Genomic DNA, 24,070 nt, shown 5'->3' with positions numbered 1-24,070 from the left:
CACCTCAGAAACCAGGTTCAGGCAGACTTCCTTTGCCGAATAATGCCTGTGAGTTTATCTCCTCTCCTTGCCCGCACGAACGGTTTTGCTTCTCCAGGACTCCGGGGTCTGAGGCCTAACGGCCTGTTAAAGGGTGGATGCGATGGGCAACCAGGCAATTCTGGCGTACTTCTCGCCCTAGAGCTCATAGTCGGGTCCCGCAGTTGTCGCCACCGCGCTGCGCCCATGCTCGACGTCGACGCAGACTCCTCAGCGCTCTGGGCGCCACAAAGTGCGCCGCTCCCTCTGAGCTGACTTTCCCGAGAGGGCGGAGAGACCGTGCGGCGAGAAAGGCCCGAAGCCAACGCGGACGCCGAACACTTCCCAGCAGGCTGTGCGCAAGCCTACAACTGCCATTATGCTCCACCGGGGAACGGCGGGGATCCTCGCTGGGAGGCGGCAGTTCACCCCTTCAACCTCGCTTACACTTCCTCAATACTCCTCGCTATGCCTCTGACATTTGGGGGAGCTCTAAAATCCCTTAACAGGAGCACGGCGGCGGACGCGCTGAGACCTGAGGAGGCGTGGCTCCGCACCGGAAAAGCCTCCGGTTGCCCGGGGAACGCCACGCACCAAGGCGCCTGACCCGCCACTGATGCTTGGGCTGAGCCAGAGGCTGCCCCTTCACCCAACTTGCGGAGGCGGCTTTGCTCAGACCCAGGAATCCTTCCTGTGGAGGCCTAGAGAGGAAGGCTGAGGGACGCCCGCACCATATTCCCATTGCAGAGAGGGATACGAGCGAGTGCGTCCATTACTGTTCTTCAGCAGCTCCCGGGCCCGCAGGACTAATCTCAAAGACCAGGTATCTCCCCAACCCCAGTTTTTGTATCCAGCGCCACCCCCCAGTCCCCTCCGCCACCAATTTTAGAATTGCTCTTCCTCATGTTTTTCACTCCGTGTGGTTGTTTCTAATGTGTGAGAACTAGAAAAGAAGAAGTGGGCTATGGACCCCAGAAAACTCATGGAACTGCTTTGGGTGAATTTTTGTTTGATTGGATGGTTTTAACACTACCCGATTTGGGCCTCTTTGTTTGCTGTGTGGGAAGTATAATTGAAATTTCATCATCAAAAACTGAAAGCTGAATAAAAATATTTATTGGGGGTAGTGAGAGTGTGCTATAATTCACTCTAGAAACATTTTTAAAGTTACAAAGTACCATTCATGGTGTTTTCTTTGCTCGACCACTCTCTCTGTGTAGCCTGCCTTCCAAGCTCGTAACTATGGGTAACATCCTAATTCTTCAGGACTTTTCTGGCAACAAGTTAAAAAAAAAACTTTAGAAAGCAGATTCTGGGACTTCCCTGGTAGTCCAATGGTTAAGACTCCTCGCTTCCACTGCAGGGGGCCCGGTTCAGTCCCTTGCTGGGGAACTAAGATTCCCTCTTGACGCCTGGAGGGGCCAAAAAAAAGAAAGAAAGAAAAGAAAAGAAAGCCGTTCCTCAGATAACAGCCAAGAGAATTTGATTGGCTGGTTTGCAGAGAGAGGAAAACAGTAAAATAAGAAACTGGAAAGGTAGATTGGAGCCAGATTGTGAACTTTAAAAGCTATGCATGGAAGTTTAAACTTTATTCTAAAATCCTGAAGTTCTCAATAGTGACTGTACATCAGAAACACTGTGTAGCTTATTAAAATACAGATGCCCTGATTCCATCTTCAGAAATACTAATCCAGCTAGCTGATTCCAGTGTGCAGCCAGGGTCGAGAATCATGGCTATGGGAGTAGGTTGCTACAGAAAACTTTCACTGTATCTCCTGCTGTGCACTTAGGACATGGTTAATGAATGTCCAGTGACTTAAGTTATCTTGTTTCCTTATTTCATGCAAGCAAAAAGTAAATTTATAAAGATGTATAATTACTAAGAAATAGAAGCATATATAAGGCTATATGATAGTTGTTTATAAAGCAACTTCAATAAATGTAATTATATCTCTTAGAACAACTGACTTTTATTTTTTATTTTATTATTATTTTTTACATCTGTATTGGAGTATAATTGCTTTACAATGGTGTGCTACTTTCTGCTTTATAACAAAGTGAATCAGTTATGCATATACATATGTTCCCATCTCTCTTCCCTCTTACGTCTCCCTCCCTCCCACCCTCCCTATCCCACCCCTCTAGGGCTGATCTCCCTGGGCTATGCGGCTGCTTCCCACTAGCTATCTATTTTACGTTTAGTAGTGTATATATGTCCATGCCACTTCTCTTTTAAATTGCATATCCCACAGTATTTCAATAACAAGCATCAGGTGTTTGATAATCCATGAAAAAGGGGACAGAAAATCACAATCCGATGTTCTATGAAAAAACGAATATTCAAGTATCAAGCTTTTGACAATCAATGCTTTATTGTAGATGCCCAGAGGGGGATGATATGAGAAGTGGTCATATTTTTTAAAATCTATTCAAAATCGTATGGGAATTGGAAAACAAGATATAAACCTATATCAATATGCTTAGTACAATTAATAACAAAGTGAGTAATAGCAAATTTACCTTGAATTAAAATGGTCTGTGTGAATTGTTTCATGATATCCGAAGGCTAACTTAAAGTAGATTCAACAGATGTCTATCCCTAAGCTGAGATTTAAAGGAATGGGTTGAGTGAGATTTGAATCTCCAACACAAGGAGAGAAGTCGATTCAAGCGGCACAAATGGAGTACCTGAAGTCAAACCCATCCCTTGGGTAAGACAACTGTGGCCCCATGTTTGGGTGGGGTGCTTTACCTTCTCTTTTCTGCACATCATTGGAATTCAGTTTTGAAATTTCTGTCCATAATGATCTCTGAAGGGGCCTAAGCAAAACTAATGATGCAGCCACCTTTCAGATGCAGTTGTCTTGGAAGCTTCTTATTTTTTAAGTTGCTGAATCCTCATCCTTCAAGGTATGGTCTTGCCTTTTTGGTGTGGAATAAAAAATACTGAAGGAGCTGTAAGATGACAAGCTTCTGGAACCTTAGATGGAGATGAGAATAAATCAATTAAATGAAACTGATATTTAGAGGGTTTTTTGTTTTGTTTTGTTTTGTTTTTTAAGAGAACTTTGAAAATGGTGGTTTGGAGAGTAATAGGAAATGTTTGGAATACAGGTGTATTGTAGTTATTGCTGTAGCAGTCCCTGCAGCAGTTGAGGGCTGGCAAAAGTGGTATCTCTCTTCTCTCACCACATAATAATGTTTTGGGAGGTGGGGGTGGTGATGGACCCAAAGGAAGAACCTTTGGAAAGTTTCATTTGGAGACCTGAAGTCTAAATCTAACAGTACCTTAGAAGGGTATGAATAGCCATAAAGTTATCACATAGCCAGCAATGCATCATCAGCAGTTTTATCTGACTTCAAAATGCTTGTGTTTGGATTACTGATGGATTTTTTTTGAAAGTTTGCATTGGAAGGATTTTTTTTTCCAAAGAAAGAATTGATAAACAAATGAACACTTCAGGGACAAGTTAACAAAGAATCTTTTGTGGTATTTGAGAAAATGAGATGAAAATGTAAGATTGGTATTTACATTCATATTCTTTACTAGTACACTAGTTAAAATTCTTTTAAAATGATACTTGACAGGATAGTTCATGTAAGTTATAGTTTCAAAGAAACAGGTATTTATTAAGGTTCAAATTGTGTGTGTGTTTTATACATAACCTTCTTCCCAAATGGGTTTGTGGTGACTTACAAAGATATACGTAAGGACTAAGGAAAAATTAAGATAAATATATCAGTTAGGATTTTTTGTTTCTTTTGATAGAAGACATAACCTAAACTGGATATAATCAAGCAAAGAAACAAAAATGGTGAATTTAATGTTTATTACTTTGTATTATTGCAAACTACAATGGGGCTGGCTTTAGAAAAAGATTTGACCAGTGGCTCAAATGATGTAGCCAAAATCTCAGTTTTTCTCTGTTATTCTGGTCTGCCTTCTCACTTTCTAAGCTTCAGCATCAGGCTTCACATGAACGCCATTGCCCATACATTGTTCCAGATTTCCAGAAAAGGCTGCAAATATTCTCAAGTATCACAGATGGCAGACTCCACATGATTCTGAGTTTAACCACATTTTCTTCTTAAGTATTATATGTTACGATGAGAAACGTACAGTTATTTCAAGGGCATTATTCTGTGTTGCCAGGGGTTATTATCCGCCAATCTGCGTTTCAGTTAAGACTCCTTTCTGGTAATCAGCTTAAACTCTGTTTACTAAATGCAAAGCTATGTTGACATGGTTTTCACAATATCACTGTGTCTTTAAATTCTGAAATTTGGGATACATATGCTCATATTTTCTATTCTTAAGGTGCCTGTGGGTAATATATCTTTTTTTTTTTTTTCCTGACTTGCAGCTGGTTTGTAAATACTTGACTCACATTATGGGATTGCTAGACAGACTTTCAGGCTTGCTTGGCCTGAGGAAGAAGGAGGTGCATGTTTTGTGCCTTGGGCTGGATAATAGTGGCAAAACAACAATCATTAATAAACTTAAACCTTCAAACGTAAGTATATTTATTAGATACTTTGTGTATTTTCTTTTTTATAAAGGACTGTTTTTATTTTTTATAATCCATTTTTTTTTTTATTGGAGTAAATTTGCTTTACAATGTTGTGTTAGTTTCTGCTGTACAATGAAGTGACTCAGCTATATGTATACTTATATCCCTCCCTCTTGAACCTCCCTCTCCTGCTTCTTCCCCATCTAGGTCATTACAGAGCACCAGGCTGAGCTCCCTGTGCTATACAGCAGGTTCCCACTAGCTATCTATTTTACACGTGGAAGTGTATTTATGTCAGACCTAATCTCCCAAATCACCCCACCCTCCCTTTCCCCCCGTATCCACATGTCCGTTCTCTATGTCTGCATCTCTATTCCTGCCCTACAAATAGGTTCATCTATATCATTTTTCAAGATTCCACATATATGCGTTAATACACAATATTTGTTTTTCTCTTTCTGGCTTACTTCACTCCGTATGACAGACTCTCAGTCCATCCATGTCACAAAGAACCCAATTTTGTTCCTTTTTATGGATGAGTAATATTCCATTCAATATATGTACCACATCATCTTTATCCATTCATCTGTCATTGGACACTTAGATTGTTTCCATGTCCTGGCTCTTGTAAATAGTGCTGCAGTGAATATTGGGGTGCATGTGTCCTTTTGAATTATGGTTTTCTCTGGGTATATGCCCAGTAGTGGGATTGCTGGGTCATATGGTAGTTCTATTTTCAGTTTTTTAAGGAACCTTCATACTGTTCTCCATAGTGGCTGTATCAATTAACATTTCCACCCACAGTGCAAGAGGGTTCCCTTTTCTCCACACCATCTCCAGCATTTATTGTTTGTAGATTTTTTGATGATGGCCACTCTGACCGGTGTGAGGTGATACCTCATTGTAGTATTGATTTGCATTTCTCTAGTAATTAATGATGTTGAGCATATTTTCATGTGCCTCTTGGCCATCTGTATGTCTTCTTTCGTGAAGTATCCATTTAGGTCTTCCGCCCATTTTTAATTGGGTTGTTGGTTTTTCTGATATTGAGCTGCATGAGCTGTTTATATATTTTGGAGATTAATCCTTTGTCTATTGTTTCCTTTGCAAATATTTTCTCCCATTCTGAGGGTTGAATTTCCATCTTGTTTATGGTTTCCTTTGCTGTGCAAAAGCTTTTAAGTTTAATTAGGTCCCATTTGTTTATTTTTGTTTTTATTTTCATTACTCTAGGAGGTGGGTCAAAAAAGATCCTGCTGTGATTTCTGTCAAAGAGTGTGTTTCCTATGTTTTCCTCTAAGAGTTTTATAGTGTCTGGTCTTACATTTAGGTCTTTAATCCATTTGGAGTTTATTTTTGTGTATGGTGTTGGGGAATGTTCTAATTTCATTCTTTTACATGTAGCTGTCCAGTTTTCCCAGCACCACTTATTAAAGAGGCTGTCTTTTCTTCATTGCATGTTCTTGCCTCCCTTGTCACAGTTTAGGTGACCATAGGTGTGTGGGTTTATCTCTGGGCTTTCTATCCTGTACCATTGATCTATATTTCTGTTTTTGTGCCAGTACCATACTGTCTTGATTACTGTAGCTTTGTAGTATGGTTTGAAGTTGGGTAGCCTGATACCTCCAGCTCCGTTTTTCTTTCTCAAGATTGCTCTGGCTATTCAGGGTCTTTTGCCTTTCCATACGTATTGTAAAATTTTTGTTCTGTTTCTGTGAAGAATGCCATTGGTAGTTTGATAGGGATTGCATTGAATCCATAGATTGCTTTGGGTAGTATAGTCATTTTCACAATACTCATTCTTCCAATCCAAGAACATGGTATGTTTCTCCATCTGTTTATGTCATCTTTGATTTCTGTCATCAGTGTTTTATAGTTTTCTAAGTACAAGTCTTTTGCCTCCTTAGGTAGTACGTTTATTCCTAGGTATTTTATTCTTTTTGTTGCAATGGTAAATGGCATTGTTTCCTTGATTTTTCTTTCTGAATTTTTGTTGTTAGTGTATAGGAATGCCAGAGATTTCTGTGCATTAATTTTGTATCCTGCAACCTTACCAAATTCATTGATTAGTTCTAGTAGTTTTCTGGTGGCATCTTTAGGATTCTCTATGTATACTATCATGTCATCTGCAAACAGTGACAGTTTTACTTCTTTTCCAATTTGTGTTCGTTTTGTTTCTTTTTCTTCTCTGATTGCTGTGGCTAGAAATTCCAAAACTACGTTGAGTAAGAGTGGCGAGAGTGGCCATCCTTGTCTTGTTCCTGGTCTTAGTGGAAATGCTTTCAGTTTTTCACCATTGAGAATGATGTTTGCTGTGGGTTTGTTGTATATGGCCTTTATTACGTTGAGGTAGGTTCCCTCTGTGCCCATTTTCTGGAGGGTTTTTATCATAAATGGGTGTTGAATTTTGTCAAAAGCTTTTTCTGCATCTCTTGAGATGATCATATGGTCTTTATTCCTTAATTTGTTAATATGGTGTATCACATTGATTGATTTGCATATATTGAAGAATCCTTGCGTTCCTGGGATAAATCCCACTTGATCATTATGTATGATCTTTTTAATGTGTTGTTGGATTCTGTTTGCTCCTATTTTGTTGAGGATTTTTGCATCTGTGTTCATTAGTGATACTGGTCTGTTGTTTTTTTGTGTGTGTGTGATATCTTTGTCTGGTTTTGGTATCAGGGTGATGGTTGCTTTGCAGAACAAATTTGGGAGTGTTCCTCCGTCTGCAATTTTTGGGAAGATTTTGAGAAGGATTGGTGTTAGCTCTTCTCTAAATGTCTGATAGAATTTGCCTGTGAAGCCACCTGGTTCTGGACTTCTGTTTGTTGGAAGATTTCTAATTACAGTTTCAATTTCATTACTTGTGATAGGTCTGTTTATATTTTCTAATTCTTCCTGGTTCACTCTTGGAAAATTGTACCTTTCCAAGTATTTGTCCATTTTTTCGTGGTTGTCCATTTTATTGGCATATAGTTGTTTGTAGTAGTCTCTTATAATCCTTTTTTTCTGCAGTGTCAGAAGTGATTTCTCCTTTTTCATTTCTAATTTTACTGATTTGCGTCCTCTTTTTTTCTTGATGAGTCTGGCTAAATGTTTATCAATTTTGTTTATCTTCTCAAAGAACCAACTTTTAGTTTTATTTATCTTTGCTATTGTTTTCTTCATTTCTATTTCATTTATTTCTGCTCTGATCTTTATGATTTCTTTCCTTCTACTGACTTTGGGTTTTCTTTGTTCTTCTTTCTCTAGTTGCTTTACATATAAGGTTAGATTGTTTGAGATTTTTGTTTCTTGAGGTGAGAATGAATTGCTATAAACTTCCCTCTTAGAACTTCTTTTGCTGCATCCCATAGATTTTGGGTTATGGTGTTTTCGTTGTCATTTGTTTCTTTTTTTTTTTTTAATTTCTTCTTTCATTTCTTCAGTGATCTCTTGATTATTTAGTAGTGCACTGTTTAGCCTCCATGTATTTGTATTTTTTGCAGTTTTTTTCCTGTAATTGATTTCCAGTCACATAGCGTTGTGGTCAGAAAAGATGCTTGATACGATTTCAGTTTTCTTAAATTTACTGAGGCTTGATCTGTGACCCAAGATGTGAACTATCCTGGAGAATGTTCCATGTGCACTTGAGAAGAAAGTGTATTCTGCCACTTTCAGATGGAATGTCCTATAAATATCAATTAAATCTATCTGGTCTGTTGTGTCATTTAAAGCTTGCGTTTCCTTATTTATCTTCTGTTTGGATGACCTGTCCACTGGTGTAAGTGGCTTGTTAAAGTCCTGTACTATTATTGTGTTACTGTCGATTTCCCCTTTTATGGTTGTTAGCATTTGCCTTATGTATTGAGGTGCTCCTATGTTGGGTGTATAAATATTTATAATTGTTATACCTTCTTCTTGGATTGATCCCTTGATCATTATGTAATGTCCTTCCTTATCTCTTGTAACAGTCTTTATTTAAAAGTCTATTTTATCTGATACGAGTATTGCTACTCCAGCTTTCTTTTGATTTCCATTTACGTGGAATATCTTTTTCCATCCCTTCACTTTCAGTCTGTATGTGTCCCTAGGTCTGAAATGGGTCTCTTGTAGACAGCATATTTATGGTCTACTTTGGTATCCATTCAACCAGTCTGTATCTTTTAGTTGGAGCATTTCATCCATTTACATTCAAGGTTATTATCGATATCTGTGTTCCTACTACCATTTTCTTAATTGCTTTGGGTTTGTTTTTGGGGTCTTTTTCTTCTCTTGTGTTTCCCACATAGAGAAGTTCCTTTAGCATTTGCTGTAAAGCTGGTTTGGTGGTGCTGAATTCTGTTAGCTTTTGCTTGTCTGAAAAGCTTTTGATTTTGCCGTTGAGTCTGAGTGAGATCCGTGCTGGGTAGAGTAATCTTGGTTGTAGGTTTTTCTCTTTCATCCCTTTAAGTACATCCTGCCACTCCCTTCTGGCCTGCAGAGTTTCTGCTGAAAAATTAGCTGATAACCTTATGGGGATTCCTTTGTATGTTATTTTTTGCTTTTCCCTTGCTGCTTTTAATATTTTTTCTTTGAATTTAATTTTTGTTGGTTTGATTAGTATGTGTCTTGGTGTGTTTCTCCTAGGGTTTATCCTGTATGGCATTCACTGTGCTTCCTGGACTTGGGTGACTATTTCCTTTCCCATGTTAGGGAAGTTTTCCACTGTAATCTCTTCAAATATTTTCTCAGACCCTTTCTTTTTCTCTTCTTCTTCTGAGACCCCTATAATTTGAATGTTGGTGCGTTTAGTGTTGTCCCAGAGGTCTCTACGATTGTCTTCAATTCTTTTCTTTCTTTCTTCCTTATTCTGTTCCTGGGCAGTTATTTCCACCATTCTCTTCCAGCTCACTTATTTGTTCTTCTGCCTCAGTTATTCTGTTATTGATTCCTTCTAGTGTGTTTTTTTTTTTTTTTAACATCTTTATTGGGGTATAATTGCTTTACAATGGTGTGTTAGTTTCTGCTTTACAACAAAGTGAATCAGCTATACATATACATATGTTCCCATATGTCTTCCCTCTTGCGTCTCCCTCCCTCCCACTCTCCCCATCCCACCCTTCCAGGCTGTCACAAAGCACCGAGCTAATATCCCTGTGCCTTGCGGCTGCTTCCCCCCAGCTATCTACCTTACTACGTTTGTTAGTGTGTATATGTCCATGACTCTCTCTCGCCCTGTCAAAACTCACCCTTCCCCCTCCCCATATCCTTAAGTCCGTTCTCCAGTAGGTCTGCGTCTTTATTCCTATCTTACCCCTAGGTTCTTCATGACATTTTTTTCCCTTAAATTCCATATATATGTGTTAGCATACGGTATTTGTCTTTTTCTTTCTGACTTACTTCACTCTGTATGACAGATTCTAGGTCTATCCATCTCATTACAAATAGCTCAATTTCATTTCTTTTTAAGGCTGAGTAATATTCCATTGTGTATATGTGCCACATCTTCTTTATCCATTCATCCGATGATGGGCGCTTAGGTTGTTTCCATGTCCTGGCTATTGTAAATAGAGCTGCAATGAACATTTTGGTACATGACTCTCTTTGAATTTTGGTTTTCTCAGGGTATATGCCAAGTAGTGGGATTGCTGGGTCATATGGTAATTCTATTTGTAGTTTTTTAAGGAACCTCCATACTGTTCTCCACAGTGGCTGAACCAATTCACATTCCCACCAGCAGTGCAAGAGTGTCCCCTTTTCTCCACACCCTCTCCAGCATTTATTGTTTCTTGATTTTTTGATGATGGCCATTCTGACTGGTGTGAGATGATATCTCATTGTAGTTTTGATTTGCATTTCTCTAATGATTAATGATGTTGAGCATTCTTTCATGTGTTTGTTGGCATTCTGTATATCTTCTTTGGAGAAATGTCTATTTAGGTCTTCTGCCCATTTTTGGATGGGGTTGTTTGTTTTTTTGTTATTGAGCTGCATGAGCTGCTTGTAAATTTTGGAGATTAATCCTTTGTCAGTTGCTTCATTTGCAAATGTTTTCTCCCATTCTGAGGGTTGTCTTTTGGTCTTGGTTATGGTCTCCTTTGCTGTGCAAAAGCTTTGAAGTTTCATTAGGTCCCATTTGTTTATTTTTGTTTTTATTTCCATTACTCTAGGAGGTGGGTCAGAAAGGATCTTGCTGTGATTTATGTCATAGAGTGTTCTTCCTATGTTTTCTTCTAAGAGTTTGATAGTTTCTGGCCTTACATTTAGGTCTTTAATCCATTTTGAGCTTATTTTTGTGTATGGTGTTAGGGAGTGATCTAATCTCATACTTTTACATGTACCTGTCCAGTTTTCCCAGCACCATTTATTGAAGAGGCTGTCCTTTCTCCACTGTACATTCCTGCCTCCTTTATCAAAGATAAGGTGTCCATATGTGCGTGGGTTTATCTCTGGGCTTTCTATCCTGTTCCACTGATCTATCTTTCTGTTTTTGTGCCAGTACCATACTGTCTTGATTACTGTTGCTTTGTAATATAGTCTGAAGTCAGGGAGCCTTATTCCTCCAGCTCCTTTTTTCGTTCTAAAGATTGCTTTGGCTATTCGGGGTCTTTTGTGTTTCCATACAAATTGCGAAATTTTTTGTTCTAGTTCTGTGAAAAATGCCAGTGGTAGTTTGATAGGGATTGCATTGAATCTGTAGATTGCTTTGGGTAGTAGAGTCATTTTCACAATGTTGATTCTTCCCATCCAAGAACATGGTATATCTCTCCATCTATTTGTATCATCTTTAATTTCTTTCATCAGTGTCTTATAATTTTCTGCATACAGGTCTTTCGTATCCTTAGGTAGGTTTATTCCTAGATATTTTATTCTTTTTGTTGCAATGGTAAATGGGAGTGTTTTCTTGATTTCACTTTCAGATTTTTCATCATTAGTATATAGGAATGCCATAGATTTCTGTGCATTAATTTTGTATCCTGCTACTTTACCAAATTCATTGATTAGCTCTAGTAGTTTTCTGGTAGCATCTTTAGGATTCTCTATGTATAGTATCATGTCATCTGCAAACAGTGACAGCTTTACTTCTTCTTTTCCGATTTGGATTCCTTTTATTTCCTTTTCTTCTCTGATTGCTGTGGCTAAAACTTCCAAAACTATGTTGAATAAGAGTGGTGAGAGTGGGCAACCTTGTCTTGTTCCTGATCTTAGTGGAAATGCTTTCAGTTTTTCATCATTGAGGATGATGTTTGCTGTGGGCTTGTCATATATGGCTTTTATTATGTTTAGGAAAGTTCCCTCTATGCCTACTTTCTGGAGGGTTTTTATCATAAATGGGTGTTGAATTTTGTCGAAAGCTTTCTCTGCATCTATTGAGATGATCATATGGTTTTTCTCCTTCAATTTGTTAATATAGTTTATCACATTGATAGATTTGCGTATATTGAAGAATCCTTGCATTCCTGGAATAAACCCCACTTGATCATGGTGTATGATCCTTTTAATGTGCTGTTGGATTCTGTTTGCTAGTATTTTGTTGAGGATTTTTGCATCTATGTTCATCAGTGATATTGGCCTGTAGTTTTCTTTCTTTGTGACATCCTTGTCTGGTTTTGGTATCAAGGTGATGGTGGCTTCGTAGAAGGAATTTGGGAGTGTTCCTCCCTCTGCTATATTTTGGAAGAGTTTGAGAAGGATAGGTGTTAGCTCTTCTCTAAACGTTTGATAGAATTCACCTGTGAGCCATCTGGTCCTGGGCTTTTGTTTGTTGGAAGGTTTTTAATCACAGTTTCAATTTCAGTGCTTGTGATTGGTCTGTTCATATTTTCTATTTCTTCCTGATTCAGTCTTGGCAGGTTGTGCATTTCTAAGAATTTGTCCATTTCTTCCAGATTGTCCATTTTATTGGCATAGTGTTGCTTGTAGTAATCTCTCATGATTTTTTTTATTTCTGCAGTGTCAGTTGTTACTTCTCCTTTTTCATTTCTAATTCTATTGATTTGAGTCTTCTCCCTTTTTTTCTTGATGAGTCTGGCTAGCGGTTTATCTATTTTGTTTATCTTCTCAAAGAACCAGCTTTTAGTTTTATTGATCTTTGCTATTGTTTCCTTCATTTCTTTTTCATTTATTTCTGATCTGATTTTTATGATTTCTTTCCTTCTGCTAGCTTTGGGGTTTTTTTGTTCTTCTTTCTCTAATTGCTTGAGGTGCAAGGTTAGGTTGTTTATTCGAGATGTTTCCTGCTTCTTAAGGTGGGCTTGTATTGCTATAAACTTCCCCCTTAGAACTGCTTTTGCTGCATCCCATAGGTTTTGGGTCGTTGTGTCTCCATTGTCATTTGTTTCTAGGTATTTTTTTATTTCCTCCTTGATTTCTTCAGTGATCACTTCATTATTAAGTAGTGTATTGTTTAGCCTCCATGTGTTTGTATTTTTTACAGATCTTTTCCTGTAATTGATATCTAGTCTCATGGCGTTGTGGTCGGAAAAGATACTTGATACAATTTCAGTTTTCTTAAATTTACCAAGGCTTGATTTGTGACCCAAGATATGATCTATCCTGGAGAATGTTCCATGAGCACTTGAGAAAAATGTGTATTCTGTTGTTTTTGGATGGAGTGTCCTATAAATATCAATTAAGTCCATCTTGTTTAATGTATCATTTAAAGCTTGTGTTTCCTTATTTATTTTCATTTTGGATGATCTGTCCATGGGTGAAAGTGGGGTGTTAAAGTCCCCTACTATGAATGTGTTACTGTTGATCTCCCCTTTTATGGTTGTTAGTATTTGCCTTATGTATTGAGGTGCTCCTATGTTGGGTGCATAAATATTTACAATTGTTATATCTTCTTCTTGGATCGATCCCTTAATCATTATGTAGTGTCCTTCTTTGTCCTTTTTAATAGTCCTTATTTTAAAGTCTATTTTGTCTGATATGAGAATTGCTACTCCAGCTTTCTTTTGGTTTCCATTTGCATGGAATATCTTTTTCCATCCCCTTACTTTCAGTCTGTATGTGTCTCTAGTTCTGAAGTGGGTCTCTTGTAGACAGCATATATAAGGGTCTTGTTTTTGTATCCATTCAGCCAATCTGTGTCTTTTGGTGGGAGCATTTAGTCCATTTACATTTAAGGTAATTATTGATATGTATGTTCCTATTTCCATTTTATATACTGTTTTGGGTTCGCTACTATAGGTCATTTCCTTCTCTTGTGTTTCGTGTCTAGAGAAGTTCCTTTAGCATTTGTTGTAAAGCTGGTTTGGTGGTGCTGAACTCTCTCAGCTTTTGCTTGTCTGTAAAGGTTTTAATTTCTCCATCAAATGTGAATGAGATCCTTGCTGGGTAGAGTAGTCTTGGTTTCAGGCTATTCTCCTTCATCACTTTCAGTATGTCCTGCCACTCCCTTCTGGCTTGTAGGGTTTCTGCTGAGAGATCAGCTGTTAACCTTATGGGGATTCCCTTGTGTGTTATTTGTTGTTTTTCCCTTGCTGCTTTTAATATGCTTTCTTTGTATTTAATTTTTGACAGTTTGATTAATATGTGTCTTGGCGTGTTTCTCCTTGTATTTATCCTGTATGGGACCCTCTGTGCTTCCTGGACTTGATTAACTATTTCCTTTCCCATATTAGGGAAGTTTTCAACTATAATCTCTTCAAATATTTTCTCAGTCCCTTTCTTTCTTTCTTCTTCTTCTGGAACCCCTATAATTCGAATGTTGGTGCGTTTCATGTTGTCCCAGAGGTCTCTGAGACTGTCCTCAGTTCTTTTCATTCTTTTTTCTTTATTCTGCTCTGCAGTAGTTATTTCCACTACTTTATCTTCCAGGTCACTTATCCGTTCTTCTGCCTCAGTTATTCTGCTATTGATCCTATCTAGAGTGATTTTAATTTCATTTATTGCATTGTTCATCGTTGCTTGTTTCATCTTTAGTTCTTGTAGGTCCTTGTTAACTGTTTCTTGCATTTTGTCCATTCTACTTCCAAGATTTCGGATCATCCTTACTATCATTATTCTGAATTCTTTTTCAGGTAGATTGCCTATTTCCTCTTCATTTGTTAGGTCTGGTGGGTTTTTATCTTGCTCCTTCATCTGCTGTGTGTTTTTCTGTCTTCTCATTTTGCTTATCTTACTGTGTTTGGGGTCTCCTTTTTGCAGGCTGCAGGTTCGTAGTTCCCGTTGTTTTTGATGTCTGTCTCCAGTGGCTAAGGTTGTTTCAGTGGGTTGTGTAGGCTTCCTGGTGGAGGGGACTAGTGCCTGTGTTGTGCTGGATGAGGCTGGATCTTGTCTCTCTAGTGGGCAGGTTCACGTCTGGTGGTGTGTTTTGGGGTGTCTGTGGCCTTATTATGATTTTAGGCAGCCTCTCTGCTAATGGGTGGGGTTGTGTTCCTGTTTTGCTAGTTGTTTGGCATAGGTTGTCCAGCACTGTGGCTTGCTGGTCGTTGAGTGAAGCTGGGTGCTGGTGTTAAGATGGAGGTCTCTGGGAGATTTCCGCTGTTTAATATTATGTGGAGCTGGGAGGTCTCTTGTTGACCAGTGTCCTGAAGTTGGCTCTCCTACCTCAGAGGCAGAGCCCTGACTCCTGGCTGGAGCACCAAGAGCCTTTCATCCACACGGCTCAGAATAAAAGGGAGAAAAAGTAGAGAGAATTAGTAGAAGTATGAGGAAAGAAAGAAGGAAAGGAGGAAAGGAAGGAAGGAAGAAAGAAGCAAAGAAGGAAAGAAAGGAGGGAGGGGGGGGAGGGAGGGAGGAAGGAAGGAAGGAGGGAAAGAAGGAAAGAAAGACAGAAAGAAAGATGATACAGTAAAAATAAAATAAAGTATAATATAGTTATTGAATTAAAAAATATTTAGAAAAAAAAGGGACGGATAGAACCTTAGGACAAATGTTGGAAGCAAAGCTATACAGAGAAAATCTTTCACAGAAGCATACACATACACCTTCACAAAAAGAGGTAAAGGGGGAAAAATCATAAATCCTGCTCCCTGAGACCACCTCCTCAATTTGGGGTGATTCGTTGTCTAAAGGAGGAAGGGAAGGAAGGAAAGAAAGAAAGAACGAAGGTAAAGTATAATAAAGTTATTACAATTAAACTTAATTATTAAGAAAAAGAATTTTTAAAAAAAAGTCATGGACGGATATAGCCCTAGGACAAATGGTGGAAGCTAGAGTATACAGACTAGATGTCACACAGGAGCATACACGTACACCTTCACAAAAAGAGGAAAAGGGAAAAAAATCATAGATCTCGCTCCTAAATTCCCCCTCTTCAATTTGGGATCATTCCTTGTCTATTCAGGTATTCCACAGATGCAGGGTATATCAAGTTGATTGTGGAGCTTTAATCCGCTGCTTCTGTGGCTGCTGGGAGAGATTTCACTTTCTCTTCTTTGTTTTCACAGCTCTCAGGAGCTCAGCTTTGGATTTGGCCCTGCCTCTGCGTGTAGGTCGCTGGAGGGCGTCTGTTTTCTCGCTCAGACAGGACGGGGTTAAAGGAGCCGCTGATTCGGGGCCTCCGGCTCACTCAGGCCGGGGGTTGGGGGATGGGGGAAGGAGGGGCACTGCGTGCGGGGCCGGCCTGCGGGCGGCAGAGGCAGCGTGACGTTGCGGCAGAGGCCGGCGTGACGTTGCACCAGCCTGAGACCCGCCGTGCGTACTCCCGGGGAAGTTGTCCCTGGATCCCGGGAACCTGGCAGTGGCGGGCTGCACAGGCTCCGCGGAAGAGGGGTGTGGAGAGTGACCTGTGCTCGCACACAGGCCCCTTGGTGGCGGCAGCAGCAGCCTTAGCGTCTCCCGCCCGTCTCTGGGGTCCGCGGTTTTAGCCGCGGCTCGCGCCCGTCTCTGGGGTTTGTGCTTTCAGCCGCGGCTCGCGCCCGTCTCGGGGGCTCGCGCCCTCAGCCGCGGCTCGCGCCCGTCTCGGGGGCTCGCGCCCTCAGCCGCGGCTCGCGCCCGTCTCTGGGGTTTGCGCTTTCAGCCGCGGCTCGCGCCCGTCTCGGGGGCTCGTGCCCTCAGCCGCGGCTCGCGCCCGTCTCTGGGGTTCGCGCTTTTAGCCGCGGCTCGCGCCCATCTCTGGAGTTCCTTTAAGCAGCGCTCTTAAACCCCTCTCCTCGCGCACCAGGAAACAAAGAGGGAAGAAAAAGTCTCTTGCCTCTTCGGCCGGTGCAGGCTTTTCCCCGAACTCCCTCCCGGCTAGTCGTGGTGCACTAACCCCTTCAGGCTATGTTCAAGCCGCCAACCCCAGTCCTCTCCCTGAGCTCCGTCCAAAACCAAAACCCGAGCCTCAGCTCGCAGCCCCGCCCGCCCCGGCGGGTGAGCAGCCAAGCCACTCGGGCTGGTGAGTGCCGGTCAGCACCGATCGTCTGTGCAGGAATCTCCCCGCTTTGCCCTCCGCACCCGTCGCTGTGCACTACTCCGCGGTCCCGATACTCCCCCCTCTGCCTCCCGCAGTCTCCGCCCGCGGAGGGGCTTCCTAGTGTGTGGAAACTTTTCCTCCTTCACAGCTCCCTCCCACTGGTGCAGGTGCCGTCCTTATTCTTTTGTCTCTGTTTTTTCTTTTGCCCTACCCAGTTACGTGGGGAGTTTCTTGCCTTTTGGGAGGTCTGAGGTCTTCTGCCAGCCTTCAGTAGGAGTTCTGTAGGAGTTGTTCCACGTGTGGATGTATTTCTGGTGTATCCGTGGGGAGGAAGGCGATCTCCGCGTCTTACTCTTCCGCCATCTTCAAGGTCCCCCCTAGTGTGTTTTTCATTTCAGTTATTGTGCTGTTCATCTCTGTTTCTTTGTTCTTTAGTTCTTCTAAATCTTTGTTAAACATTTCTTGTATTTTCTCAATCTTTGTCTCCATTCTGTTTCTGAGATTCTGTATCATCTTTACTGTCATTACTCTGAATTCTTTTTAGGTAGGTTGCCTATTTGCTCTTCATTTATTTGGGCTTGTAGATTTTTTACCTTGCTCCTTCATCTGCAACATATTCTTTTCTCTTCTCTTTTTTTTTTTTTTTTTTTTGATGGGTGGGATTGTGTTCCTGTTTTACTGGTTGTTTGGCCTGAGGCTTCCAGCACTGGAGTTTGTAGGCTGTTGAGTGGAGCTGGGTCTTAGTGCCGAGATGAGGACCTCTGGGAGACCTCACTCCAATGAATATTCCCTGGGGTCTGAGGTTCTCTGTTAGTCCAGTGGTTTAGACTCGGAGCTCCCACTGCAGGAACTCTGGCCTGACTCCCATCTTGTGAACCAAGATCCTGCAAGATGTGTGGGGCGGCAAAAAAAGAAAAGAAAAGGAGCAGAACGATAACAAAGAGTAAAAAATAAAATTAGATTAGAAAACTAACAGATTTGTTAGAAAGAATAAAAATATAGTTGAAACAACAACAGAAGGTAAAACAGAGCCCCCATAGTAAGGAGAAAAAGAAAAATAAATCCGGAAAAAGCCTTGGCTGTGGGGGGCAGGGGTGGGTTTCAGGTGGGGGCGGGGCCTATGCTTAGGACCAACAGAGCAGGAAAAGGCCCTGGAGGTGCTGGGTGGGTGGGGCGGTGAGTCTTAGGCTCAATGCAGCAGCAGGAGCCTCAGCAGAAGGGGCCCAGGCAGTGCTTCTGGCCTTGGAGGGTGGAGGACCTGGTCCAGGACCCCAGCAGGCTCACCAGGTCCGAGTGGGCAGGGGAAGTGCTAAGCATATTCCCCCCAGTCCTCTGATCCTGGAAGGCCCCTCCCCATTGGCCTCTCTTCTTTTCCCCTCTCCTTCCCTCCTATGCCCCGGGACCCACACAGCCAGAGGAGATCCCGGAAGGCAGAGGACCAGACCTGGAAGCCCAGCAGGCTTCCTGGGGCCCAGTGGGCGGGGGAAACGCCCACAGTGCCTTCCATGATCCCCTGGCCCCAGATGGTCTGCCTCTCCTCCTCTTCCCCCCTCCTCCCTCCCTCCCATTCTCCTAGGACCCACAAGGCTGGAGGGGGCCCTGGAGATCAGAGCACCAGGCCTGGAGCCCAGCAGGCTTCCCGGGGCCCAAGTGGGTTGGGGGGAAACGCCGGCTGCACCTCCCCTGATCCTCCGGCCCCAGAGGGCCCCTCCCTCCCGCCTCTCCTCTTCTCCCCTTGCCTCCCTCCTATGCTGCTAGGACCCACGCTGCCTGGAGGGGGCCTTGGAGCCCAGCAAGCTTCCTGCAGCCAAGTGGCCAGGGCAAAGACCTGTTGCACTTCCCTGATCCTCTGGTCTGGAAGGGCTTCTCCCACCTACCTCTCCTATTCTTCCCCTCACCTCCCTCCTATGGCTCTAGGACCAATGGGGCCTTGGAGGGTGGAGGACCCTGCTGAGGAGCCCTGAGGGCTTCCCACGGCCCGACTGGGCAAGGGAGATGCTAGGCGTGCTCTCCCTGATCTTCTGAGCCCCCGAAGCTCCCTCCAGGCATGGGAACCCCTCCCCTCTCCCACCCACCCCTCAGGTGCACCAGTCCTGTCTGGCCTCCACTTCTCCTCCCCCCTCAATCCCCCCTCATGCTACCAAGTTGCTTGGGGGTTCCTCCCATCTCCTAGGGCGTTGAGGTCCCCCACCAGTGTCCAGCAGGCACCCTAGTTGTGGAGAAACGCGAACTCCGTGTCCTCTCCTGCCACCATCTTGACTCCGCCCCCTGTATTTTCTGCTAAAGAAAGATAAGGCAGGATTATTTTGTTTGCCATTATAACTTCATTATCATGTTATGAAATCTTGTCAAATTTGTGGTACCTTAAATTAATAAGTATCGGCCAGCCATAATTTGCAGTGTATTTTATGCAGGTAGGTAGGTAAATCTTTATTATTTAAACTGGAATATTTTCCAAATGTCTTTTCTTCTCAGATGATCTTCACAAATTTGTGGAGTTTACTTTCAGGTAGCATTGCCTTCTTTTTGGCTCTCTCTTTACAAGAAGAGCAAAGCAAAGGGAAAGGTGAATCATTTTTATAGGTTCTATGGATAATTAGACAGTTTCCCAGGAGTGTGGTATGCGTATCAGTAGTAGCAAGCAAGATGACTTTGAGTCATTTAAGTAGTAAGTACTTGAACATATTATTTTAATAACTGAAATATATATAAAGCTAGCACATCCACCACATAATGCATGTTACAGTTAGGTTCTGCTACATATAAAGAAAACCCACATAACAGTGGACTAAATAAGATACTTATTTTTCTGTCATCTAAATAAGTCCAGGAGAGGTCTTCCAAGGCTGGTTTGGCAGCTGCATGGTCCAGGCATCTTCCATCTTTCTGCTTTGCTATCCTTAGTGCCTGGTTTTCTTCAAGATCCTCAGGATCTCCACGTGGCCACCTTAGTTAACTATCTTATCTATATTCTAAATCACAGGGATGAGAAAAGAACAGGGCAAAAGAATAAGCCTTCTTGCTAAATAAGCCCTCTTTAAAGAGCTTACCTAGAAGCCCCAACTAATGACTCTTTTACCTCATTGGCTGAGGCTGGATTTTTTTTTTTTAGGCAGGACATATTGCTGCTTCCATTAGTAATAGGGGTCCTGTAAGTATGAAAGAAGAGGAGAGTGGATATTGGGTAGACAGCTGACATTTACAGTTGTAAGTACTTTTATCTAGGTAAAAACCATTAGTCAATCAATGAAAAATGCTGAGTAAAAATTAATATAGACTGCATACAGACAGAACAAAAATTAGGAAGCTGGTACTCTTAATGACTGAATGGCTGGAGAGTGGGAAGCATTGCTCCTAAATATGGTAATTGAAGGTGGACTTCAGTGCCTCCAAACAGTGCTTCAGGTTGAGCAGAATGAGAAGCCATACTGCCGTTTTTTTTTTCTTTCTCCCAACGGCTTCAGTTATACTTCTGTTTAGTTCGAGATTGCTTTGGAATTACAAAAATGCCATTATTTGTTTTCTCCTGGTCATCATTCCCTTCTTCTATGTGAGTGAGTTTGCCATGTGAAAACAACTAACTGCTGGTGTATTTTCAGGTGGGAGTTTGTTTGAGGCAGCCGTGATAAGAAGTTGAAAATGGATTTGCAAAGCAATTTAGGTGTTTTAAGGGGCTCCCCAGCCAAGCTGGAAATCAGCTGAGATATACATGCTGAAGTCAGGCAGAGATAAAAACTAGCAGTTTTATTGAAAAAGGTGATTTTGGAGGGCAAGGTTTAGGTCTGGCCAGAGGACTTGCTAACACTCTAAGTTATGATTCGTGTCCCCAAATTCAAGCTTTCCTACTCGGGGAAAGATCCTGCTCATCTAGGTTTACTGCATGCTTAAGAACAGGTGAGAATGCATGGTTTCAAGAAGGATGTGGCTCTCAAAGAGACAGAGACAAAGAGAGAGGCAGAACCAAGGATGTCGGTTTCCATTTCATAAACTGAGAAGTCAAAGAAGTCTCTTTTTTTTTTCCCCTATGAAGAGGAATAAATTTGGAGAGGGGAGACAGAGTAACTAGAAGTATTATTTTAATGGATTTCTCTCTATACAGAAGCAGAGAAAGAGAGATTCTTCCCCAATAAGGAAAAGAACAGGTCAAAAAGTCCATGTACATTGGAGTCTGTCTCCTGACCTAGGTGATTATGAGAGATTTCTTTAACAGTCCTTGAGAGGAAGATATAGCATCCTACCTAATTGAATGGGGTCTGAATTGAATTTAGAGAATGATGGATGTATGGTAAAAATAGAACCACGTGCAGCTGTGCTTGGGTCCATAATTAGTTCCATGGATCAGCTATCAGCAGATCAACCTGGGCTAATAGTTAAACTTAGTGGCTGGTGACCTGCACTTCTGCAGGTAAGGCTGTGAGCAAGATTATAAGGAAATTCTTTAGGTAAGGTCCTTTAGGTCCTATCCTATAGGAGATATTTCCATTTTTCTCCACATGAAGGAATATTCTCAAAAGTAATTTTTTTGTAAAAGTAGTCTCAAATAAGTACAAAATGATTGAAACCAGAGCCACAGTTAATAACCCCAAAGTGGACCAGCCCCCCCAGTGCCTACCGTACTCAAATTGGCAGAAATGTCATTCAAAGAACAAAACAGAAATTACATTATCTTTTTCCATCATCCCATAGGGATAGTCTTTGATATGGATGGGAACAGCTTTCTTCTCTAAACATTATTGGTCATTTGTTTGGGGCAGAAGGGGAAGGAGGCAACATGAGCTCAGTCTATCATCTTGAAATATTCTAATATCCCAATTTCAGACTACTCTTGTGAAAGTTCTACTAACCCTGCCTAAAACACCACATTAGTCAGGGAGAGTCCTCAGGAAAACCTGGGCTTGCAGCCAATAAGGAAGGCTTTTTAATTAATCTTCTTTTGCTTTCCAACATACCTATCTCTCTGCTACCTCTGATGAATTATGGAACTAGCCTAGACTATCTCCAGGGCTGTTTTTAAGGAGATAGCCTAATTTCTGACACCACTTCCTGAGCCTTAATCTTTAGGCAACTATCCTGTCTCCTGAGAACAATTGACCTCTACATCCTGAGAGCAGAGTAAGTTGCTTTACTTTAAAAAAATTTGAGAAACAACTTGGTGACAGTAGCCAAGAGAACACTTGAAATGGGATTTCTTAAAACCCCCAAAACCTCTGTCATTCAGGCACAGATGTAACACTTGCTTCCTCCCTACCTTTGAACTCAAGAAAAGTCTCTTGTGAGCTTATATCCACTTTGAGAAATTCATTATTTTTTTTTATATCTTTATTGGAGTATAATTGCTTTACAATGGTGTGCTAGTTTCTGTTTTATAACAAAGTGAATCAGTTATACATATACATATGTACTCATCTCTTTTCCCTCTTGCATCTCTGTCCCTCCCACCCTCCCTATCCCACCCCTCTAGGTGGTCACAAAACACCGGGCTGATCTCCCTGTGCTATGCGGTGGCTTCCCACTAGCTATCTCTTTTACGTTTGGTAGTGTATATATGTCCATGCCACTCTCTCGCTTTGTCACAGCTTACCCTTCACCCTCCCCATATCCTCAAGTCCATTCTCTAGTAGGTCTGTGTCTTTATTCCTGTCTTACCCCTAGGTTCTTCATGACATTTTTTTCCCTTAAATTCCATATATATGTGTTAGCATACGGTATTTGTCTTTCTATTTCTGACTTACTTCACTCTGTATGACAGACTCTAGGGCCATCCACCTCATTACAAATAGCTCAATTTCGTTTCTTTTTATGCCTGAGTAATATTCCATTGTATATATGTGCCACATCTTCTTTATCCATTCATCCGATGATGGACACTTAGGTTGTTTCCATCTCCTGGCTATAGTAAATAGGGCTGCAATGAACATTTTGGTACATGACTCTTTTTGAATTATGGTATTCTCAGGGTATATGCCCAGTAGTGGGATTGCTGGGTCATATGGTAGTTCTATTTGTAGTTTTTTAAGGAACCTTCATACTGTTCTCCATAGTGGCTGTACCAATTCACATTCCCACCAGCAGTGCAAGAGTGTTCCCTTTTCTCCACACCCTCTCCAGCATTTATTGTTTCTAGATTTTTTGATGATGGCCATTCTGACTGGTGTGAGATGATATCTCATTGTAGTTTTGATTTGCATTTCTCTAATGATTAATGATATTGAGCATTCTTTCATGTGTTTGTTGGCAGTCTGTATATCTTCTTTGGAGAAATTTCTATTTAGCTCTTCTGCCCATTTTGGAATTGGGTTGTTTGTTGTTTTGCTGTTGAGCTGCATGAGCTGCTTGTAAATTTTGGAGATGAATCCTTTGTCAGTTGCTTCATTTGCAAATATTTTCTCCCATTCTGAGGGTTGTCTTTTGGTCTTGATTATGGTTTCCTTTGCTGTGCAAAACCTTTGAAGTTTCAGTAGGTCCCATTTGTTTGTTTTTATTTCCATTTCCCTGGGAGGTAGGTCAAAAAGGATCTTGCTGTGATTTATGTCATAGAGTGCTGCCTATGTTTTTCTCTAAAAGTTTGATAGTTTCTGGCCTTACATTTAGGTCTTTAATCGATTTTGAGCTTATTTTTGTGTATGGTGTTAGGGAGTGATCTAGTCTCATACTTTTACATGTACCTGTCCAGTTTTCCCAGCACCACTTATTGAAGAGGCTATCCTTTCTCCACTGTACATTCCTGCCTCCTTTATCAAAGATAAGGTGACCATATGTGCATGGACTTATCTCTGGGCTTTCTATCCTGTTCCATTGGTCTATATTTCTGTTTTTGTGCCAGTACCATACTGTCTTGATTACTGTGACTTTGTAGTATAGTCTGAAGTCAGGGAGCCTGATTCCTCCAGCTCCATTTTTCGTTCTCAAGATTGCTTTGGCTATTCGGGGTCTTTTGTGTTTCCATATAAATTGTGAAATTTTTTGTTCTAGTTCTGTGAAAAATGCCAGTGGTAGTTTGATAGGGATTGCATTGAATCTGTAGATTGCTTTGGGTACTATAGTCATTTTCACAATATTGATTCTTCCAATCCAAGAACACGGTATATGTCTCCATCTATTTGCATCTTTAATTTCTTTCATCAGTGTCTTATAATTTTCTGCATACAGGTCTTTTGGCTCCTTAGGTAGGTTTATTCCTAGATATTTTATTCTTTTTGTTGCAGTGGTACATGGGAGTGTTTTCTTGATT

General features: G+C 41.3%; 1 protein-coding gene across 2 annotated transcripts in view; it reads left to right on the top strand.

Moving 5' to 3' along the window:
- Window positions 1–601: 601 nt before the first annotated feature.
- The window catches only part of ARL6 (ADP ribosylation factor like GTPase 6), a 67,293-nt gene continuing 43,824 nt past the window's right edge, over window positions 602–24,070 (top strand). The window contains exons 1-3 of one of the 2 annotated variants that reach the window (XM_032631472.1): window positions 629–841; window positions 2,584–2,729; window positions 4,383–4,532. In XM_032631472.1, the coding sequence (XP_032487363.1) occupies window positions 4,410–4,532 (123 nt within the window). In that variant the 5' untranslated portion in view covers window positions 629–841; window positions 2,584–2,729; window positions 4,383–4,409. Of the gene's footprint in view, window positions 842–2,583; window positions 2,730–4,382; window positions 4,533–24,070 lie in introns of both variants that reach the window. The other variant, XM_032631471.1, reaches the window with a different exon arrangement.

The sequence above is a fragment of the Phocoena sinus genome, chromosome 4 (assembly GCF_008692025.1).
Source record: "Phocoena sinus isolate mPhoSin1 chromosome 4, mPhoSin1.pri, whole genome shotgun sequence".
Lineage (NCBI taxonomy): Eukaryota > Metazoa > Chordata > Mammalia > Artiodactyla > Phocoenidae > Phocoena > Phocoena sinus.
This window is presented reverse-complemented; position numbering and strand designations above follow the sequence as displayed.